This window comes from Bactrocera neohumeralis, chromosome 4, assembly GCF_024586455.1.
Source record: "Bactrocera neohumeralis isolate Rockhampton chromosome 4, APGP_CSIRO_Bneo_wtdbg2-racon-allhic-juicebox.fasta_v2, whole genome shotgun sequence".
Lineage (NCBI taxonomy): Eukaryota > Metazoa > Arthropoda > Insecta > Diptera > Tephritidae > Bactrocera > Bactrocera neohumeralis.
This window is the reverse complement of record NC_065921.1, coordinates 30928747-30951520: the sequence shown is the minus strand read 5'-3', so window position 1 is coordinate 30951520 and position 22774 is coordinate 30928747. Positions and strand designations below refer to the sequence as shown.

At 34.3% G+C, this 22774-nt stretch overlaps 2 protein-coding genes across 9 annotated transcripts in view; one reads left to right on the top strand and one right to left on the bottom strand.

The window, feature by feature from the left end:
- The window catches only part of LOC126756605 (probable protein BRICK1-B), a 153849-nt gene that overhangs the window by 35953 nt on the left and 95122 nt on the right, over positions 1-22774 (bottom strand). The window lies entirely within an intron of this gene.
- The window catches only part of LOC126756537 (obscurin), a 145813-nt gene that overhangs the window by 37849 nt on the left and 85190 nt on the right, over positions 1-22774 (top strand). For 4 of the 6 annotated variants that reach the window (XM_050469657.1, XM_050469660.1, XM_050469661.1 and 1 more), the window contains 2 exons: positions 11024-11116; positions 17028-18999. In XM_050469657.1, the coding sequence (XP_050325614.1) occupies positions 11024-11116; positions 17028-18999 (2065 nt within the window). Of the gene's footprint in view, positions 1-5867; positions 5964-11023; positions 11117-17027; positions 19000-22774 lie in introns of those variants that run through there. The other 2 variants (XM_050469662.1, XM_050469663.1) reach the window with 2 other exon arrangements.

Genomic DNA, 22774 nt, shown 5'->3' with positions numbered 1-22774 from the left:
ATAATTAAAGTTCCGGGATAATGCTCCTCTGACAATGGCATGTCTGTATGCCAAAAATGGTCGAATCGGACCAATACTTCCCTGAACCCCCATATGCCTAATATATAGATTTTCGAACTTCCAGGTGACTTTATGCTGAATATATCAGCCAATATTCGAGGTATCTAATTGAAATTGGGAGAGCATGTTTTAATAATGACAGTGTATCTTTGTGCCTAAAATTAAATAAATTTGAACCAAAATTTGACCTAGCCCCCTTATAATCATTACCAAGATTTTCGAACATATTCTGACTTTGCTCCATATTATTTGTGATTGTATGTGAGGTATCTTAATGATAATACATAGTTAATGGATAATATCGGGTCGATACTTACACAACTCCCATCTACTACATATATGTAATAACTTTCGATTTTTTAAAAATACTGATACAATATAGAGTGTATGTACATATAAAATTTCTTAGATTCCGATCTTCTGCTTCACGTTTAACTCCTTACATATTTCCCTGGCTTTAATTCGAGCAAGTTGCAAGAGTATAAAATGCTCGGTAGCACCCGAACTTAGTACTTCCTTACTTGTTTACATTGGTTTCATCTTCGCTGCCTTAGAACTAATTAATTAGGATTAGGAAGCTATTTTTGAACGAAAAGCTTTTTACGACCTTTTTCTCTACCGACGTAGACACCGCTTACGCGTCGAATACATTAAGAGCTGGAGTGTTTTCGTCCATTCGGACAATATGACCTAGCCAGCGTAGCCGCTGTCGCTATGTCAATGTCGTCGTATATCTCATACAACTCAACGTTCCATCGAATGCGATATTCGCCGTGGCCAACGCGCAAATGGCCATAAATCTTTCGCAGAACTTTTCTCTCGAAAACTCGCAACGTCGACTCATTAGTTGTTGTCATCGTCCATGCCTCTGCTTCATATAGCAGGACCGGAATAATGAGTGACTTATAGAGATAGATAGATTTGTTCGTCAAGAGAGGACTACTGCCTCTGTTGGCTTCGTTTGTTTGATGACAGCAGATATTTCGTCTTGCCCTCGTACACTGCCAGACCCATTTGCTTCGCTTTGCCATTCTGGAGAAAGCAGAACTAACGGCGCGGTTGTTAAGGTCAATGATGTCAATATCATCAGCATACGCCAACAGCTGTACACTCTTATAAAAGATTGTACCTTCACACTAAAAAGTTTGGTATCGAACGGCTCAGAGAGGTCTTTCCCGATCTGGACGGAGCTTTTAATGTTGCTCAACTTCAGTTTACACAGCCATATTAGTTTTGCGGGGATACCAAATTCAGACATCGCGGCATAAAGACAGTTCCTTTTCGTGCTGTCGAAAGCAGCTTTTAAATCGACGAAGATCAGTTGTTGATTTGCCATGTCTGAAGCCACACTGATATGGCCCAAACAGTTTGTAGACGGTGGGCTTTAATCTTTCGCTCGATAGAACCTTATGAGGAGGCTTATCCCACGGTAGTTGGTGCAGATTGTGGGGTATCCCTTTTTGAGGATTCCGTCCTCATTTAATAATGCTTAATAATGATGATTCTAGTCCTCATTTAATAATGCTTAATAATGATGATATAGTAGTAGTTTCATACATGCCTCCTTATAGTCCTCCAGAGTTGTGTAAGATGCATGCAATTAATATTTCCTTGCTGGTATCAAATAAGGTGAAACAGAATAATATTTATGTTCTGTGTGACTTTAATCTAAGCAATGTTGTCTGGTCCGGTTATTCTTATAGCCCTGCTCTTATTCCCTCCAATTTTTCGTCTTCTCATCGTGTATTGGCCGTCTATTCGCATACGCAAAATCTAACCTAGGATTTACGTCCTGTAAATTTGGTTTTTCAAAATGTCATTGGCATTGCCAAAACCGTCTTGTTTCGCAGTATTGTTAGGACTCCAAAATATCTCTTTATCCCATCTATTTAAAAACTCCCTGAGTTTTGTGCAGCTTCTCTCCAGCTGAGGTATGACTTTCCTGAGAATTCCGGTAAAGATTTTACAATTTCTAAATTTTCACTGCATATAATCGAGTCGTTAATTGTCTGTGTGTCGTATTCTATCACCTGCGTAGCAGTTATAAGATTTTTATCTGATATTTAACTGAGCTATTTCAGATCTTAAGTTTACCATTTGAGTCGCTATCTGTCGAGCTATGTCTTCAGTGGTAAAATTGCTAACCGCCATTTTTAAAAATCGTAAAATTATGTTGTCCACTTTAAAAAAATATTTCTGGTGTTGTTTCTTGCTTCCAAAGCCCTAACGATATGTGGCCAGAATGCATAATTAAAAGCATTTTCCACATCAAATGTGACATCTGCGCAATATTTTTTATCACCATGCATTTTTATTTCTCATTGTGGGCCTGCTTAGTCTCAACCTGATTCAAATCAACTCATATTCAAATGGTCTTGATCGATTTCGCCTTAGCCTTTCTCAGCAATAATTGAAACTTTAGGTTCAATGACTCTAATTACTTCAATTACTCCAGCTACCACTCATCATTATCCGTTAGCGTTTGAGGTGGATACATATCTTTTCGATTCCTGTCAAACCTTTTGACGGGTTTGATTTTAATTTTGCCTTTTGTGATTTTGCAAGACTTAACAATCTGCTAATTGAGTTTAAATGGGATTATTTACTTTCTGAACCAGATACTGCTAATAGTTTTTCCATTTTTAAGAAATCAATTGAAGAATTTTGTCGTTATAATATCCCGGTATATACATACATATGTATAAGCTGCCATGGTATACTACGGCCCTCAAATGCTTGAAAAATCTTAGAATCTACAAAAAATTCTGTTCAACTAAATCTGATGTCCGATTTCAGCACTAGGCAAAACTGTTTAATTATTTGGTTAAATTTCTTAGAAAAGGTTTATTAACAGCATGGAGTCTAACATTAAGTCGAACCCTAAATCTTTTTGGAACTTTGTAAAATCTAGAAGAGCTTTGCTGAATTCTTCAAATCAAATTATGTACACAATGAGCTTGGAATTACTTCCACTTTTTCTGCTAATAATTTTAGTCTCCAATTACAGGCCTATTAATAAATTTTTTCTACTATTTCAACATTTTTGAGTGTTCTGTTAAAAATAAATTCGTTTTTGCAGTAAAATCAATAATTAACATCAATCAGCATGGGGTTGTCTCTGGTCGCTCCACTGTGTCAAATTTAGCGGTTTTAGCGATTATTGCATGTCTGCCTTCTCCGCTGGATTTCAAGTATATTGTGTTTACACAGATTTCTCTAAAGTCTTTGATAAAGTTTCACACAATATTCTAATTAAAAAATAATCATCTTTAGGCTTTCTCTCTGTCTTCTTGCAGTGGATTAAGGCATATTTGCACAATAGATGATGTGTTGTTATTGTCGTTGGTGTGCCGATTCTTACCTTCTAGTTACAATATTTCAAATTGCGTCCTGAAATGCGTAACCGAAATCAAAGATAATCTTTGACAATAGATTTTCTTTCATTAATCACACCAACTAGATAGAGCACTTCTAAATCATTCTCTGTGCTTGATTTTGTCCGTTGAAATGCTTCCGATTTTTCCGACCCCGATACCTTAAAATTATTACATACATCCTCTGTTCGGTCTATCTTAAAGTATGCAGTGTTCATTTGGAGACCATATTGCCTGTCGTCAAGTAATAAAAGAACTCAACAGATTTTTTTTTTTGAATTTGCCCTCCGTCCCTTAACGCTCCTTGTTTATTGCTTTTACATCTTAAATCACTTGAAAATCGACCATCCGTTCTCTGCCTTTCATTTGTTTTCAATATAATTAGTGGTGGTATTGACCGTCCTTATTTATTAGGAATTGATTTCAATACTCCTCAGCGTTGTCTCAAATGTATTTCCCCATTTTATTGTAAAAAGGGGAATACTAAATTTGCGGATTATGCTCCATTCAAGCGTGCTATGCGTGAGTTTAACTCGATTTCCGAGAAAGTTTTTCTTGTTTTTTCTCACTCTAGGGATTTCTTCATTAACACCCTTAATTCTGTTTTTTTTTTAGTTTCGTTGTAATTTTATTATTATAATTCTATTTTTAAATCTTAATTTTTTATTAGTCTGTAAGTATTCAAGTTCAAAGACTTAAGTTGCTCTCTGTTGTATGCATGTATGTATGTATGTATATTGTGTGAACTTTAGCCTAGCAACCAGGTCTCTGGTCTAGCAGAGTTAGCTTCAAATAATGACATTGTAAACAGCGACACCCATTATCCAGTCAATATCCGAATGATACAGCTAAGAGAAATTTTCGCCGATCTAGACCCCATATAACTTAGAAGGGATGGTTTATGTCATATTTTTCGAATATCGAACGTTTCTGACAATGATACAAGTCTCTTTCGGACTATATTACTGTGAGTTTATATTAATTATGCTTTAATATTAAAAGCGTTTTTTTTATTTTCGAACTATATTTATTTTAAACTTTTGTCCTTGCATTGAAATCGCTATATCCCTGTGCTCTACTCCTATTTATGATGATTTCTGCCTCTTGGGGAAATACCTATCCCTAGATTTATTGATATCAATCTCAGTAAATTTGTAAGATATTTTATGAAATGAACTCTTCTTTCTGATAATAATGGGATTTAATATTAAAATGAGAAAAAATCTTTTCTTTTTGTTACCATATATCAATAGGTAATTGATTTGTTCCTTTTTCCCTCATATACCCAATATATTGCAATTCGTCCTTTTGGTTAACTTTATAGTGCATATATCGATATTAGTGCAGAATATCTCAATAAACCTAAACGCGGATTTTCGTTAGCATTATGTCAGCTATAATTAAAAGCTCGGTGGATAAGGCAGCGAAGACAATGGGTCTAATGGTGAACGAGGGCAAGACGAAATATCTCCTGTCATCAAGCAAACAGTCGTCGCACTCGCGACTAGACTCCCACGTCACTGTTGACAGTCATAACATTGAAGTCCAAGATAACTTCATGTATCTTTAAACCAGCCTCAACACCAAAAACAACGTCAGCCTCGAAATCTAAAGCAGAATATCTTTTGCCAACAGGTGCTACTTCGAACGAAGTAGGCAATTGAGAAGTAAAGTCCTCTCTCGACGAACAAAAACAAAGTCACTCATTAATCCCATTCCGCCATATGGCGCAGTGGCATGGACGATGACAGCATCTGATGAGTCGACGTTACGAATTTTCGAGAGAAAGGTTCTGCGAAAAATGTATTTTCCTTTGCTGTTGGCCACGGCGAATATCGCATTCGTTGGAACGATGAGCTGTATGATATATAGTATGTATACGACGACATTGACATACATAGTGCAGCAAATTAAAAGACAGCGGCTACGTTGGCTAGGTCATGTCGTACGAATGGACGAAAACACTCCAGCTCTGAAAGTATTCGACGCAGTACGTGCGGGGGGAAGCAAAGGAGGAGCAAGACCTCCACTCCGTTGGAAAGACCAGGTGGAGAAGGACCTGGCTTCGCTCGGAATCTCCAATTGGCGCCGCCTTGCGAAACGATTGGCGCGCTGTTGTTAACTCGGCTATAACGGTAAGCGGTTTCTGCGCGAGTAAAGAAAAAGAAGCTTATATGTATATATAAGTGATTGATTGCTAATTAAATATGGATTAATTATTTTTTATACGAGTATAGCCTTCATGCGAATCATAAAGGAAATCTTAATCACTATGTAACAATTCTATAAAAAATTGTATATCTTTATCTACGTATAAATGTATATATGTACATATGTATGTAAGAATATACATGATATGCGTATCTGTCGTGGCAAAAATAATTATATTTAGAATTTCACAAAATTTTCTACTTTCAGCGCATTCAATATTTAGTCATTTTTGAGTAGCTCTAGTGGACGTGTCGAGAAAAAGTTTCTATAATTATTTTCGGGTGTGCTTCTCCAAATATTTCGTGACTTTATCGGCCTGTATGTATAAACCATATATATATGATATATACATATATATATATAGCTTAATGAGAAATATATGAACTGAATATTGCATTCACTTGCATTATTGTGCTTATGAATTATAGAAAATGTGTTGTAATACTCCACCACTTAACAATGAAAAAACAATTTTAGTTTACATGTAATACAAGGAACTTATTGAGTCTTTTGCATACACATATAAGTACATATATGTATGTATATATATGTATATGCCTTTTTCTCTTGGAGTATATTTATAGTGCAAAGTAAATAAATAAAGAAAGCATATACATTTATTTATATACATATATGTTACGTTATTTTTATGTGACCTTGAGCAAATTCATGTACCAAATATTTTACGCCAACAAGTTAATGTGAGAAAATAAGAGAAAATATGAGATTTCGAAACAGTTATCTATTTGCATAACTTATGAATTTATTATACATGATAATACATCAAGAAAATAGTAAAAGAGAATAAAATACTTCAAATCTAGTGATTAAGAATACAATAATACTCCGAAATAGTGCTTATAGTAAAGTGATACAATTATTGAAGAATATATTTTCTTAATTACCTAATACTCATTTTCCTCTCTAAGGCGATGAATAAAGTGATAATAATAACTGGGTTACTCACAACGTGTCCTAAAGCATCGTAAAATCATAAAATCATAAATTGTTATACTAGTTTAAAAAATTTGTTGTTGGATTGCATACTAAAATAAGTTTACGCAAATACAACTCTGAACGCTATGCTTTCGGATCGTTATAACTTATAATTTTATGAGACTATGTGAAACCCCTAAACATACATATGTATATAGTGCCACTACAGTATTAAATTAACAAAAGTTTGTATGTCTAGCAATGGCATCATTTAATAATATTTGAAACTATCTTTACCCGCTGCTTCACTCGCATGAAATAAATATCAAAAATAACCAAAAACAAATTACTAAATACAGAGTATATCCACAGCGCGGTGATCAACTTTGTCGTGGTGGTGGTAACCACAAAACCCCACTTAGTTTAGGAGTTTACCCCAGAGAAAGCGTGACAAGTAATTTTTGCACATACACATACATACAAGTATGTATATAGAAAACGAAGACGTTTTCGATGCATTTTTTTTTTGCTAGATCTTCGAATTTGTCCACAACAAACGTGCTTGCCAAAATAAATAAATAAAATAGTTACATATTTTTTTTAAGTTTGATTGTATATATGTGACCTGGTCTACGAAAAGAGGGCTAACGTGCGAAAACTAGTTTTCTGGGAAAAGCTGTTAAAAATAATCGTCAGTTTCTCGTTATCTCATTAATTGTTCTCCTTTTTTTGACACCTAAGCCCCCTTTTCGTAGACCAGGTCACATATACATTTCTAAATAATTATGTAGTGATGATAAATTCATGACGTCACAATTTGTGTAACTTATGGTTATGGTGTTTGTAACACCTAAAACGTATCGAGATAAATATGTTGTTATAACTACTTATATGTTGGACGGATATCCATCCGTCTGTCCGTGAAAGAGATAACTTGTGTGAAAATTGAAATATCTTGATGCCGCTTCGAACACGTGTTAGTTGACAGTCGTATTGGTCCATTGGTACATCTACAAGTATTATGCGAAAACTTTAAACTAAGGCAGAAATGAAGTAACAAATTTTTATCGACAACTTTTCAAATCTAATTAAAGTTTGGTAAATAACATTTTTTGTGTTCCTTAAAGAAAGGCCACCTAGTGCAACAGCTCCATGAGATTCTACTCATACACTAAATAGTCACTGTACACCTATGAAAAACTTTGCTAACCGGTTTAGAAACGTCAGTTTATTTAACAACTTCATTAAATTTTCATACCTACCATCTCTGAATCCCGGAATCGTATTAACTAGCTGATGAGACTTCAATTCTTATAAACATTAATTTATGACGGCTTCATTGAACAATTTTCATTAAGGACACTTGTATTTGAGTCGGCGTTGAGTTCCACTTGTTGAAATCAGCGAAACTTTTGTAATGTTATTTGTTGTTTAAGCTAGAGGATTTTTAGCTGGAAAATCAAAATTTCTGGTTTGGCTTGCATGATTCATTCTCAGTTTTTTATTGTGAATAACTGTATCTGATGAAGGATGGAGTCATGTGTAGAAGTTTACGCAAGTGAGGAAAGTTCTCTGATCGCCATTCACTTGGGATTCTTTTACACATGGCTCAAGCAGTTCACAACTTCCGGTCTTTGACCAAGTATCCTCTGGGTAGCCTAAGAACATCCGTTCGAGAGAAAGGTTCTGCGAATGATTTATGGTCCTTTGCGAGTTGGCTACGGCGAATATCGCATTCGATGGAACGATGAGCTGTACGAGATATATGACGACATTGACATAGTAGTTCAGCGAATTAAAAGACAGCGGCTACACTGGCTAGGTTATGTTGTCCGAATGGACGAAAACACTCCAGCTCTGAAAGTATTAATTAAGAAGAAGAAGAAGAAGATGTTAGAAAGTGAAGATCTCATATCTGACAACCATTATAGAATCTTCAGCATTCTGACTATAGGTGTTTCATCATACAATATACACTACTATTACTATTTTCGGACTAAAGCTGTTGGTACAATTTGCGTTTATTGGCACTGGGTTGAATGTGGTAACCATAATGAGTCGGCGTTGTTCGTGGCTCGCCTGTGGATTTGTTGCCTTAAGTATAAGGTCGATTTTAGATATAATTGCGCACACAGTTAATGAAATATCAATTGACATCCCTTTTTTAAGAACTAAGAGTTATTTTTTACATATTTTCTTTGAGGGGTCTGATCGTAAGGTCACGTGTTTGGGTGTGAAACGGTACACAGAACACTAATCATGATGGAAAAAAATTATCTGTAACAAGCTGATAATTATTTATATTTTCATAAATAAGGTCCTAATCCCGATACTTGAAAACATCAAAATTTGTTAACATATCCAGAGCAACAGATTAAATAAATTGTTGTTTTTGTATATCGGTGTTAGCTGGTTTTTTAATTATATTAGACTTTATGAGATTTGTTTAGGTTTTATCGAAACCATTTATTTAACAAACATTTCAAAAGTTATCGTTTTTGCGTGGGGTCATTAAAAATGAGTGAAATGAAAGAAATTCGAACATGAAAGCACAATTTTTTGTATTATTATTATTATTATTACTGTTTAATTTTTATAGAAAGGCCTTTGCTATATATTTTACTTTCTCTGCTCCTGAAAAGTAATTTATTGAGTCAGAGCTGCCTTGCAAACGATATTTGATGATAATTTATTTTGTGGCAGCAATATAAATTGATTTTCAGGACCTCCGACCCGCGATAGACCAACATACAGTTGACCATATGTAAAACATTTTTTTCGTAGGTCAATCGCTACTACGGATATTTCGAAAGTTTAGCACCTAAAGCGGGATCTTTTTTAGTCTGGATGGCCATGTATGTCCTGCCCACGCTTTTTTCTCTTAAATTTATTAGCCCATAGGCTGCGTTGCAGATATAAAACTTTTTAAATTATCTGGTTTATTTCTAACAAAATTCGAAACTTTAAAAATATCTATTGACTCATGCATATTATTTTTGTACTCCATTTTTCAGTTTGTACAATTTGGTAACAAAATATTCTGCTTCACAAGAGCCTCGATTTTACTTTACTACATTTTAGGGTTATGTTAAGCTTCATATTTGTGAAATCGCCATATCTAATTCGTATTTGCAGTGCGCGTCATATTGAAATTTACGTAAAATTTCTCATTATCCGCGCGTTAATCACAGAGGTAACGGGAAAATATATGAAGTACCAAAACGGTACGAACAAGAATGTCCAAATGTAAGGAAGTGCTAAGTTCCGGTGCAACCGAACATTTTATACTCTTGCAACTTGCTAGAATTAAAGCCAGGAAAATATTTAAGGAGTAAAACGTCAACCAGAGGATCGGAAACTCATACAAATTCGGCATACGTTTTGTTAGAAGAGCGTAAGTTATTATATGTAGTAGATGGGAGTTGTGCAAGTATCGACCCGATATTATCCAATAATATGGTCAAAGTCAAAATATGTTCGAAAATCTTGGTTATGGTTATAAGGGGGCTAGGTCTAGGTTTTCATTCAAATTTATTCCTTTTAGGCTTAATGGTACACTGTCATGATGAAAACATGCCGTACCAATTTCATTGAGATAACTCAAATATTGGCTGTTATATCCAGCATAACCTCCTGGAAGTTCGAAAACCTTTATATTATGTATATGAGGGTTCAGGGAAGTATTGGTTCGATTCGACCGATTTTTGGCAGACATACCGCTGTCAGAGGAGGATTATCCCTGAATTTTAATTATATATCTCACATATTGAGCGATAGTTTCGGTCGAAAGTAAGCTATAGATACTGGTGCCCATATATTCGGGAACTAGGGTCTAGAACAGTTTTAGTCGGATTTGGACAATTTTTGGTCAAAAGGTGCCATACTTTAAGGGAATTATTACTGCAAAATTTTATTCCGTTATATTAATTACTTCTTGATTTGTGTACTGGAAAGTGAAAAAATCAAATAGAATTTTATAGTTTATTCTTGGAAGTAGGCGTGCCTGTAGTGCCATTTTGTTTTAGATGATACGTACAACCGTTAGGTGAATAAAACTATAATACTCTGTAGCAACTGGTTGCAAGAGTATAAACATGCAAACAAAGAGAGACATGTCTCACTTGGTATTGTATATTTTGCTCGAACCTTTCGAAATTTACCTGCCCTTATCAGTGTGTTGCAGCTGAGATAACATTCTCTGTCTAACTTTAACATTTTCTGTTAAAAGTAAGTAATGATTTTTATTGGAATTTAGGCTCGTAAGTCGGTTAAAAATTCACATTTTCTGATTTTTTTTTTTACAAACCGTCTTCATTGTATTGCCTCCAAAATGGTTCAGGCCATTTTTCATTTCATGCAACGGTTTAGTCAGCTATAGCGAACAGACAAATACCCAACTTATTTTGATATATAAGATTATTTTTTCTATTTTTTCATTTTAGCAAATATCCAAGGCGATTGGGGACGACAAAAATCTGTGCGAACATTTAAAGTTACCAATTCAGAGAATAAATGACTACCAGTTTTTATTAAAGGTAAAGTATAAACCTAATTTTTTAACTTTTCACATGCACTCATTACACGTTATTTTCTTGGTGGTAGAAATTAGCCTCAACTATTATCCGCTATAACTATGTTACTATTAATATGTTGTGCTGCAAGCATTCACACGTAATTAAAACTAACTCATTTGTAGATTGTATATATTTGTGGACAAAATAATATGGTATATGTGAGTTTATAGCATTGACAGACGGCAGCGTTAAACCAGATTAATTGCATTTTTCATGATTAATTCAGGAGTTACCACATCTAACTCCCTTGCTGAATCCAAAAATAACTCTCAAAATTTTAGGGAGTTTGTGAGATTTTCGTTGGCAACATTGTTAAAAATGGCCAATTTTCATCTATTGTGAATGAAATACAAGCAACCCTGACAGCTGTTTATCAAATTCTCAATATAATACCAATAAAACTTCTATGTTATGATGCAGTTTTAAAAATAATGTGTTGATATGCTTTTGTAATAAAAAATGGTTTGGTAAAAATTGGTCGGCTAACAACCGTAATGTTTATCTTCTATCAATTTTCATTGAAAATATTATAAAAAGGACAATGAGCTGTTTAAGAGAGTTTCAAACTCGCATAGCTGCCGTCTGTCACCTACAAATTTGGATCAGATTAAGTGCGAAGTTAATCCGGATTAACGCTGCCGTCTGTCAAGGCTATTAGCTAGTAAATTTTTCATACCGTTATATTTTAACGATGAAAGCGAATGAGTAGAACGTCCGTATCAACAACTTGCATTATTATTTTGTTAATTACGCGCTTGAGTGCCAATGAAAACCATTGCTTCATTAAATTGGGTTGACCAATGAAGTAGATAGGTGAAAGGAATATTTAAAAAAAAAAATAAGTAGTTATTACGAAGTATTTTTCATACCAATTGAAGTATTGGAGTATTTGTAGTTTTATATTCCTTTAAACACCATAAACCGAAAAGAATAAATTATTTGGAATGGGTCGTAAAAGCCACTGATTGATGATCGTCATATACTGCTCATGGCAAAAAAGGACCCTTTTTCGGCTTTGCAGCGGCAGTTGAACTAAATGCTAGTTCTTGAACAATTCGGCGTCGATTAGCGGTAATCTACATGGGCGTAAAGCCCTTCTACGAAAGGCACACATTCAGAAAATAGAAGCTTTTGCTGCTGAATATAATAAGTGCAGTCCCAACGCAGAAAAAAAAAGTGGCGAAATATTTTTTTCATTGATGCTACCAGATACTGAAGAAAAAGTGGTGTTATCAACAAGAAAACGACCCGAAACATACATCGATGTTGGTAGCTGAGTGCTTTAAGGATGCAAATGTGATCTGTATGCCTAGTCAATCTCCTAATCCCAACCCGATTGAGAATTTGTGGAAAGACGTTAAGAGATTGGGAGTCATTTCACTTCAAAATAAGGGCAATTGTGGCGAAAAGCAAACGAACTTTGAGATTATACCCCAATGGAAACCTGCCAAAAGTTACTTCAATCAACGCCGAATAGAATTGGAAAACTTATGAAAAACCAGGGAGGATATACGGGTTTTTGAAAACCTATGGACGGAAAAAAGAAAAACTTGATTTGTTTTGTTTTTATTAAAAAAAAAAATTTACAAATATTATTTTGACCAATGCTATTTCTTGTTTTGAAAAAATTTTCAGTTTTAATATTCGGAATACGAGTTTTTGACATATTTAGGTTTAATAAAGTACACCAAAGAAAACTAACTAAAAAAAAAAACTAAAAAAAAATAGTTTTAATGTCAAGTATTTCAATGTTATTAAGTAAAAACTGCTAGGTGTATAGTATATTTTGTCCATAAGTGTATATGCATTCAAACACAAACGTACAATATACATATAAACGGCGTAAGAGCTTATATATTGTTAAAATGTTAAATATAATAATAAGTGTAATATACCTAACTACGTTCTAACTACACTTAATTACTTACCAATACGCACATATATATTTGGATATTAAAATTTTTGTTTTTGCTTTGCCGTTTGGTTTTATTTGACGAATGCTGCTTGCTGCTGAATGCTGCTGAGAAAAAAAGATAATGAAAATGTATTAGGGATTGCTATCGATTGTAAGAAATGGATTGATAAATGTTATTCTGGCTTGGCTTTAGGCGGAGCAACCGGTCGCAGTGAACTACGGAATTCATAATATAGATTTGCACTATCGTACAAAGAAAAAAATCGAACTAAGTAGATTGCGCCCTAAAGAAAAATTGTATATTAATATTTGGGTATGAGGAAGTTTTACGTACATTTAGTTTTGAGCCCCTAAGTCATTATAACTCCTTACCTTTGTATCGGAATGTACATTAGATAAAATTTTACTCAATATTTTTATTATGGAGTTCAAACGATAATACAAATGGACTGCGCCCGGGGACAAAAAGTATGTTCGCTAGAAAGAAACTTAGAATAGAATTTTTGCAAAAAATATCTGTCTCTCTGGTTCTTGTTTTCACTCATAAATTCTTTGCTTAAATATAAGTATATAATTCATATTTACTAATGTATTTTATTTTCTTATGTATAATATTGTAAATATTAATCAATTACAAAGCTAAGGTATTGATTTTTTAATTATGGCCAAGTATACATACAAGGTCTGTCGCAAAAGAAACAGAACTTTTTAAATATACTTAATTGTTTCTGGTGGCGCCACCTATTGGTGGGTATATGTAACAAAAAGTATGATCTCTTGTTGACATTTCGTAAAAATTTTAAGACAATTGGATAACTACAATCGAAGTTATCGATCAAAAAGTGACAGCAGCTTTTGGTCATCGGTCGTAAAATGCAAAGAGCAAATATTAAATTTTGTTTTAACTTGGGAAAACGTTTACTGAAACATTTCAAATGATGAAAAAAGTTTATGGTGATCAGTGTCTATCCCGTAGTAATGTGCATGAGTGGTTTAAGCGATTCCAAGAAGGTCGTGAGGACCTCTGTGACGATCAGAAGTCAGTCGTCTTCAGAAGTCAAAAATAAAGACAATGCTGCTTTGTTTTTACGATTCCGAGGGTATTGTACACCGAGAGTTCGTCCCACCTGGCCAAACAATTAATGCTGTGTTTTACCTTGGTGTTATGAAGCGTCTTTTGTCACGCATTCGTCGTGCTCGACCACAATACCGTGAGGCAGGGTCCTGGCGCCTGTTGCACGATAATGCGCCGTGTCATCGGTCGACGCTTGTCACTGATCTTTTGACAAAAAACTCCATATTAACCATTAATCACTCACCCTACTCACCTGATCTGGCACCCTGTGATTTTTACCTATTTCATTTGCCCATGAAAGGACACTGGTTTCAGGACATTTCAGCTATCCAAAAGGCGACGACCGATATTCTCAAGAGCATTCCGAAAAATGACCTTAAACACTCATTTGAAATGCTAATTGACCGGGCTAAACGCTGTATCGAAGCACAGGGAAACTACTTTGAATAAAAAAATATAACTTTTGAAAAATATTAATTTTTTGTTGTTTTTTTTAACAGTCCTGTTTCTTTTGCGACAGACCTTGTATGTATTAAGTTTACCAGGAAGTTTGTGACATCTAGAAGAAAACGACGGAAATCATATAATATACATATATATTATGTACATATATAGTATGTACATAAATGAGCAGAGAGACGAGATGAGTCGATTTAGCAATGTCGGTCTATCTGTCCTTCAGTTTTTTTAGATATCGATCTAACGTTTTGTACTCGCACTTTTCACTCCAAGAAGCATCTCATTTGTCGGGACTGAGAAGTAAATTGAATTGTGCTAATTGGGATAAAATCGTGTTCAAAATTGTTTTATTTATGCGAATTATATATGTATGTGTATACTTTTCCAGATATTTGTGTACATTTGTATATACAGTTTGTCAAGAAACTCTTTACACACTGAAAATTTACAGCATTTTTTTACTTTGCATACAAAAACAAACACCTTCTGTTGAATTTCATCAAATTTTTTTAATGTAGAACTGTTGAATAGTATGTGCTTGGTTAATAAGTGCAAAAACAAAAACAAAATATTGCAAGGTTAAAGATTAATTCAACAAAATAGTAGTTTACACATTTTTGACACTGTCAAGAAACTCTTTACACAAAGTGCTTTAGCTACAGTTTAACAAACATATTTAATAACTTATACTATCTTAATCTAATTTTAATATTTGGTATGTCCCCCCTTAGCATTAACTACGTGCTGAAGGCGTTTTTTCATGGAATTAACTAGCTTTTGGACGTCATATTCAGAGGGTATCTTTTGCCACTCTTCAATCACTGCCGTTTTCAGCTCTGTTCGATTTTTTTGGGCACTTTTTTTTTCAAGTGTGTCCATAAATTTTCAATTGGGTTAAGGTCCGGGCTCTGGGGAGGTGTGTCAATCACCTTTTGGCAGTTATAAAGGAGCCATGTCCGCATATTAAGCTCTTCATGCTTGGGGTCATTATCCTGGTAAAATTTATATTTAGGCTTATTGTCGGCAATAACCCCAAATTTTTCGGCACTCTGCTTCAAATGGGTCTTAAGAATTGAGAGGTACTGCTCAGCATTCATAGTATTTTCATTCATAGTATGCATCCCCAAATCATAACCGACAATTTTCAAAATTTAACAGTCGGAATGATATGGCGCTGATCCAACGCTGTTAATGCCTTGCGCCACACTCTGGTTGGTCCATCATTATAATACAGCATGATTTTAGTTTCGTCACAGAAAATGACATCATCCCAATAACCTGCCGGCGTGCTGACCATGTTAACAGCAAAAGTATAACGTTTTTCAACTTTTGGGAAAGCAGCGGTTTCTTTCGCGCAACTCTTGAAGTGTAATGCCGCAGAATTGCTTGGCGTACTGTTTCGTGTGAAACGACTAATTCGGGGATAAAAGGCGGTTATCCCGTTCGCAAAATTTTTTTTACGGCCACCTCCACCTTTGCTTCAAGTTTCATTTTCCGCGCGACTTAAAAACATTATAAATTGTTTTTCTGGAGACAAAAACATTTTTGATAATTCTGCCGTAAGATTTTTCCCAGTTGGTGATTGTATTGAAGGTCAATCTTTTTCCAGGCATTTTAAAAATTTCAAAAAGTCGCTTTATGACACGCGTTCATCAATATTTCACAATTAAATGAGAAAGAATTCAAAAAAACGATGATTGCAAAATCATAGATAGCGGTAAAAGTAAGAAAAACAAAACAGACACAAACAACAAAATGTGTAAGAGTTTCTTGACAGTGTCCAAAATGTGTAAACTAGTATTTTGTTGAATTAATCTTTAACCTTGCAATATTTTGTTTTTGTTTTTGCACTTATTAACCAAGCACATACTATTCAACAGTTCTACATTAAAAAAATTTGATGAAATTCAACAGAAGGTGTTTGTTTTTGTATGCAAAGTAAAAAAAATGCTGTAAATTTTCAGTGTGTAAAGAGTTTTTTGACAAACTGTATGTACATATCAACATAGTTGTTCATAGAAGTTTTCTTTTAACAAAAAATGTTGACGTATTATTTTTGCTTCTTTTGGGCGGTTTTCAATATGTCAAATTCAATTATGAAATGATCAATAAAAAATAAAGTTAGAAGGCTCCAAGCTATTAAATTTTAAGAATGATGGCATTTGATACCAATTAAATTGACAAGTAAAGTTTTACCATTTTCTATAAACATATAGCAATAAATTTGTAACGGAAAGTCTTAGTTTTTTAAATCACACATTTCTTAATGTTGATGTATCTATGAGAAGTGATATGCATTGTACATTGTATATATGTATGTACATATTACATATTGTCTGTTGACAAACTAAAATGTATTACACAAAACGCAAAATATCTGACTATTTAGCCATAGAATACTATGTATTTTTAATTTATTTCAGGAATTAATAAAGTACTCACATAATGTGCCTGAAAATACTAAAGACTTACAAAAAGCCTTGGAACTAATGCTTAGCGTTCCTAATAGAGCATTTCATAATAAACTTTTATCTAGCATAGAAGGATATAGAGGTAATATATATAAAATCGGACGTTTACTTAACCACGATTGGTGGACTATAAAAGATTCTGCTCAAAAATCTCACGATCGATATTTATTTTTATTTAAATCGAGGATTTTAATCTCTAATCTAAGGAAAATAAATGAAGAACGGTCAATTTTTGTTTTACAAAACATTATTAAACTACCAGACTGCAATATTGAGAATAATGTCGCCGAAAATGTGTTATACATAACAGGAAAACCGGGAAAGCAAAACACATGTTTGCCAATTACATTAAAACCTCACAAAATAGATATACGGGAACGATGGTTTCAAGAAATTGTTTCATACATAGATGATGAATCGGCATTACAGGAACATTTTGCTGATGATTTGCGTATTGATTCCTCACAAGTACTGCATGAAAATGAGTTACTTCTTCACTTACCGCAGAAGGCTGAGGCACATAATCCCTATTCTGGAATAAAAGCCTCAGATGTGGCCCATGATTACTATTTAACTGACGAAGAAAGGAAAAAATACTTAGAAGAACAGACAATTTTGCTTTCGAACAGAAATAAACAACAACATGAAGCAGTTGAGAGTAAAATATTTGAAGAGAATAAACACTCACTTATTAAAACTGAGGAATCACGTGTGAAGGAAAAAGAAAAATGCTTAGAAGATCATACACAATTGCATCCAGATAGAAATATACAGCATTTTGACAGTACAATAACAAAAGAGAATGAAAACTCTCTTACTAAAAGTGATGAATTATTTGAGGAAGAAAGGATAGACTTTTCCGATATGGTAACAGAAAATGCTTTGTTATCGAAAAAGAAAGATGATTCCATAAATAATGCAAATGATACAATGCTGATTGAAAAAGATGTAATTTTGAACCAACAGTGTAGGGATGCATCAACTGATGATATAGAATTAATTAATAAATGTAAGGATTTTTCCAATATTAGAATGTTATCCGATGGATCTGTTGGTAAGAATAGCGAAATATCAAATAATTCACAAATTAAGTCCTCACTAAATTTATTATCACCGCCATTGTCAAAAATTAATGAGACACCTAAAGAAGTAGCGAGCAGTAAAAAAATTACTTTAAGTGATATTCCTTTTTATACTGAATCATCCAAATTTATTATTAACACTACAGCAGCTTCAGACGAAAATAATAGTAAATCTACAAATATGAATGTTACTAACATAAAGGATAGTGCTTCTTTACAGCAATGGTCTAATACTTTAACGAACCTAATCAGTTTGCCATATCAAGGCGGAGGAACTTCAAACCCTCCTCCGCCTTTACCGCCTAACTTTCATCGCATGCCTGGCTTCTTTGAACCTTTACCACGCATATCATACGAAACTTCAATTGAAATTTTAATAGTAAAAGCTCGTCCACCTTCGCCACCTCCTTTGCCGCAATCTATAAAAAAGCTTATAGTGCATAATGAAAGCTTAGAGCAAAAATCTGAAAACTTCTTAAAAGGAATTTATGACTCCCAAAATTTTGATACTTCAGTTCATACGGCTAAACAAAAATTACGTTTTATTAAAAGCGCTGTAATTAAATCAACTGATTCTACTAAATACGCTGAAGATACAGTTAAAAAAGCTAAAGCTCGTGATTTTCTACACATATTTACTCCTCCATTGAAAACTAAAAGACCCATCTACGAGATCGTGGAAGTTCCATATACTAACGACCAATCCCAAGAACACATTGAAAATATTCATGAGGAACACAAGGAAGTAGGCACAGAAATTGAAGTAACAGACTCAAACATTTCCAAAATGGAAGACTATACAACTGGATATTCTGCTAAATATTCGCGGAGGCGCGCTGAATGTAAGTTACCTTACTTGTTGGTAAAAAAAGAACATACTTACCATACATACATATTATGTTCGATTGTAATCAATGTTATATACCATATATTAGGAGTTACGTGTACGGACATGTGTACTTACATTTATTTATATATTTTTTTACATTTACGAATAAACTGGAGTTTCTGGTATAAAATCAACTGTATTTGTTAAAGCTCAAACAATAGCTGAATTTCATTCTAAATATTTTTTTTCAATATTTCTTTATTTATTGGATCTGCTTGGTAAAGCCTATCAATAAGTATTAAAATCTTAAATGTGTAAAAACTAAAGAAGCTCAAGAATGTGGTTGAGCTTTTTTGGTAGAACGTTGCTCTCTAGTAGGCTGGTAGATCACTTCTTTTTAAAGGCGTTTGATTGCAGAAATTTGCCAAGACATTAGCAAATGGGTTTGGATGTTTGCGAAGTTTAGAAATATATCTCATTCTGCTGTCCTCTATCTCCTTCTTTCTTCTTCTTCTTAATTGGCGTAGACACCGCTTACGCGATTATAGCCGAGTTAACAACAGCGCGCCAGCCGTTTCTTCTTTTCGCTACGTGGCGCCAATTGGATATTCCAAGCGAAGCCAGGTCCTTCTCCACTTGGTCCTTCCAACGGAGTGGCGGTCTTCCTCTTCCTCTGCTTCCCCCGGCGGGTACTGCGTCGAATACTTTCAGAGGTGGAGTGTTTTCGGCCATTCGGACGTAGCCGCTGTCTTTTAATTCGTTGAACTATGTCAATGACGTGGTATATCTCATATAGCTGATCGTTCCATCGAATGCGATATTCGCCGTGGCCAACTCGCAAAGGACCATAAATCTTTCGCAGAACCTTTCTCTCGAAAACCGCAACGTCGACTCATCGGTTGTTGTCATCGTCCAAGCCTCTGCACCATAAAGCAGGACGGGAATAACAAGTGACTTATAAAGTTTGGTATTTGTTCGTCGAGAGAGGACTTTACTTCTCAATTGCCTACTCAGTCAGAAGTAGCACCTGTTGGCAAGAGTTATCCTGCGTTGGATTTCCAGGCTGACATTGTTGGTGGTGTTGATGCGGTTCCAAGATAAACAAAATTATCTACGACTTCAAAGTTATGACTGTCGACAGTGACTTGAAAGCCAAGTCGCGAGTGCGACGACTGTTTGTTTGATGACAGGAGATATTTCGCCTTGCCCTCGTTCACTGCCAGACCCATTTGCATTGCTTCCTTGTCCAGTCTGGAGAAAGCAGAACGGCGCGGGTGTTGAGGCCGATGATATCAATATCATCGGCATACGCCAGCAGCTGTACACTCTTATAAAAGATTATACCAGCTCGATTAAGTTCTGCAGCCTGGACTATTTTCTCCAGCAGCAGGTTGAAGAAGTCGCACGATAGGGAGTCGCCTTGTCTGAAACCTCGTTTGGTATTGAACGGCTCGGAGGGGTCCTTCCCGATTCTGACGGATCTTTTCGTGTTACTCAACGTCAGTTTACACAGCCGTATCAGTTTTGCGGGGATACCAAATTCACACATCGCGGCATAAAGGCAGCTCCTTTTCGTGCTGTCGAAAGCAGCTTTGAAATCGACGAAGAGGTGGTGTGTGTCGATTCTCCTTTCACGGGTCTTTTCAAAGATTTGGCCCATGGTGAATAACTGGTCGGTTGTTGATTTTATCCGATGGTTACTCGTCGTTAATATGATTTTATGCTGACGGAATACATATACACACATCAAAACATCGATATTCGAGTAGAGAAATAGCGAATCGAAGATGTCTAATAAAAAAAACTGAGTACTTTTAATATTTTATAATTATAATTAACTAAATAACCAAACATATCAAACAAAGATTTTCTATTTGCATTCTCCTGCTATTTTTGCATTCGAGGTTTATGCATATATAAATCAATTAACTGTTATCTCAAACAAAATTTTAAAAAATACTCCAGAAAAATGTTGCCAAATGTTCAAATTTAATACCAAAATAATGGTTTGTTGCGCGCGACTTTTCGTTTTGTTCAGCGATGAAGCTCACTTTTGGTTGAATGGGTACGTCAATAAACAAAATTGTCACATTTAGAGTGATAATATCCACAGCCGTTTTGGCTAGGATACCAGGTGTGCTTTTTCGAACAGGTTGCATACTCAGCTTGCGTTAAGAAACCGCTCAACATTGCCGAAGAATCGATTATTCATATTGTAACAGTTGACTCGGGTCGGTACATCAATTGATCAACAACATAGATAATATTGTCCGAAACTCCTCTTTTTGCTTGTAAAGAGAGACCAGGCGGTTTAGTTTTGCAGATTTTTTCAGATTTTTTAGTGAATTTTACAATTTTTTTTTTGAAGAAAGTACAGGAGTGACTATTGTTTTACGTAGCAGTATCAAATAACAACGTATAATATTTAAATATTTTAATTAGAATTCTTTGACAAGTGTAAACTTATACTTCGAAATAATTTATCAAACAACTATGTATTTGGTTTTCAAACAGATAAATAGCCAGGAAAAAGAAATAATGTAAATATTTAGGTTGTTCAAAATATGTAAGTGCTTTGAAATATTAAAACAGTTTATTATGTTGAGGTTTAAGAACAAATTGGTTATTGTAAATGTACTTACACATTTATATAAGGGCCTAATTCTCTTATGTGAAATGGAATCAAAAATATCCAAAAAATTTACAACAATAATCTCAAAAGAACCAAATGTCATAAGATCTGTGCATTTTGACAGTCTTCTCGTTTCGTACCATGTTTTGCATGATCAATGACATGTGTATTTTATTCCACTGTCATAAGGTACATAGCTATTTCATATTTTCCCTTAAAAACGAACTGCTTTAGCAATGCGGACAACAGCAGTCAGCTGATATTCAATGTAATTCAAAATGTCTGACATGGAAGAAATGTTAGTTCAAATTTGTATACGGAATTTTAATATATGTACTATACAAATTTATTTATTTTGTTCATTTGAGGTCTGGAACACAATAAACCGAAAACATATGTTCTTATCACAAAAATCTGTTATTTTGGTTTGTTTACATTTTCATCTGTCAAAATAAACCTAAAGTTGTGCACTATGTTCAATTGAATTGATTTAATTGTCTTTTCGGGACCAGTATTTGTTGCGATTAATTATACTCCTTTTTGCTCACTGAAAGAAATACTCAAATGGTAGATAAACAATAACAAAACAAAAAATAATATTTTTTATTAATTTTATTATCTATAAGTTTCACGGCTATGTTTTTGCACGACTTCAGAATTCGGAATATGCTTATTTATTTCGATATCTATTATTACTTACTTTATAGATTTCTACATTAATGTCTCAAGCTAAGTGGTTTTGTTCACAGCTATATGTAGCTAATAAAATTTCCTACAAGTTCGTGGAAAAATCAGGTTTAGAGCCCCGTACTACCTCGTCGGTGTGAGTTTCGACTTTGCCGCCATGGGCATTTTGTGTTTAAAGTCAAAGCGATGCCATAAAATGCCTCTGAGCTATAGACATTTTAAGATAAAAAATCACGATTGTCGTATTTTTCAATGGAAAATTTTTACATGCCTTGGTCCAGTCCTTCATGTTAATATGAAGGGCTCAAATTTTCCGAGAATTTTTTTTTGGGGTATTTCCAAGGAAATTTCATTAGGGAATTGAAAAAAATAAATAATTAAAAAAAACACAATAATATATATATATATGTTATTTGTTTGAACAGTTGTGATGCTCTTAGCAATTCGTTTCAGCAACTTTGTGTGTATA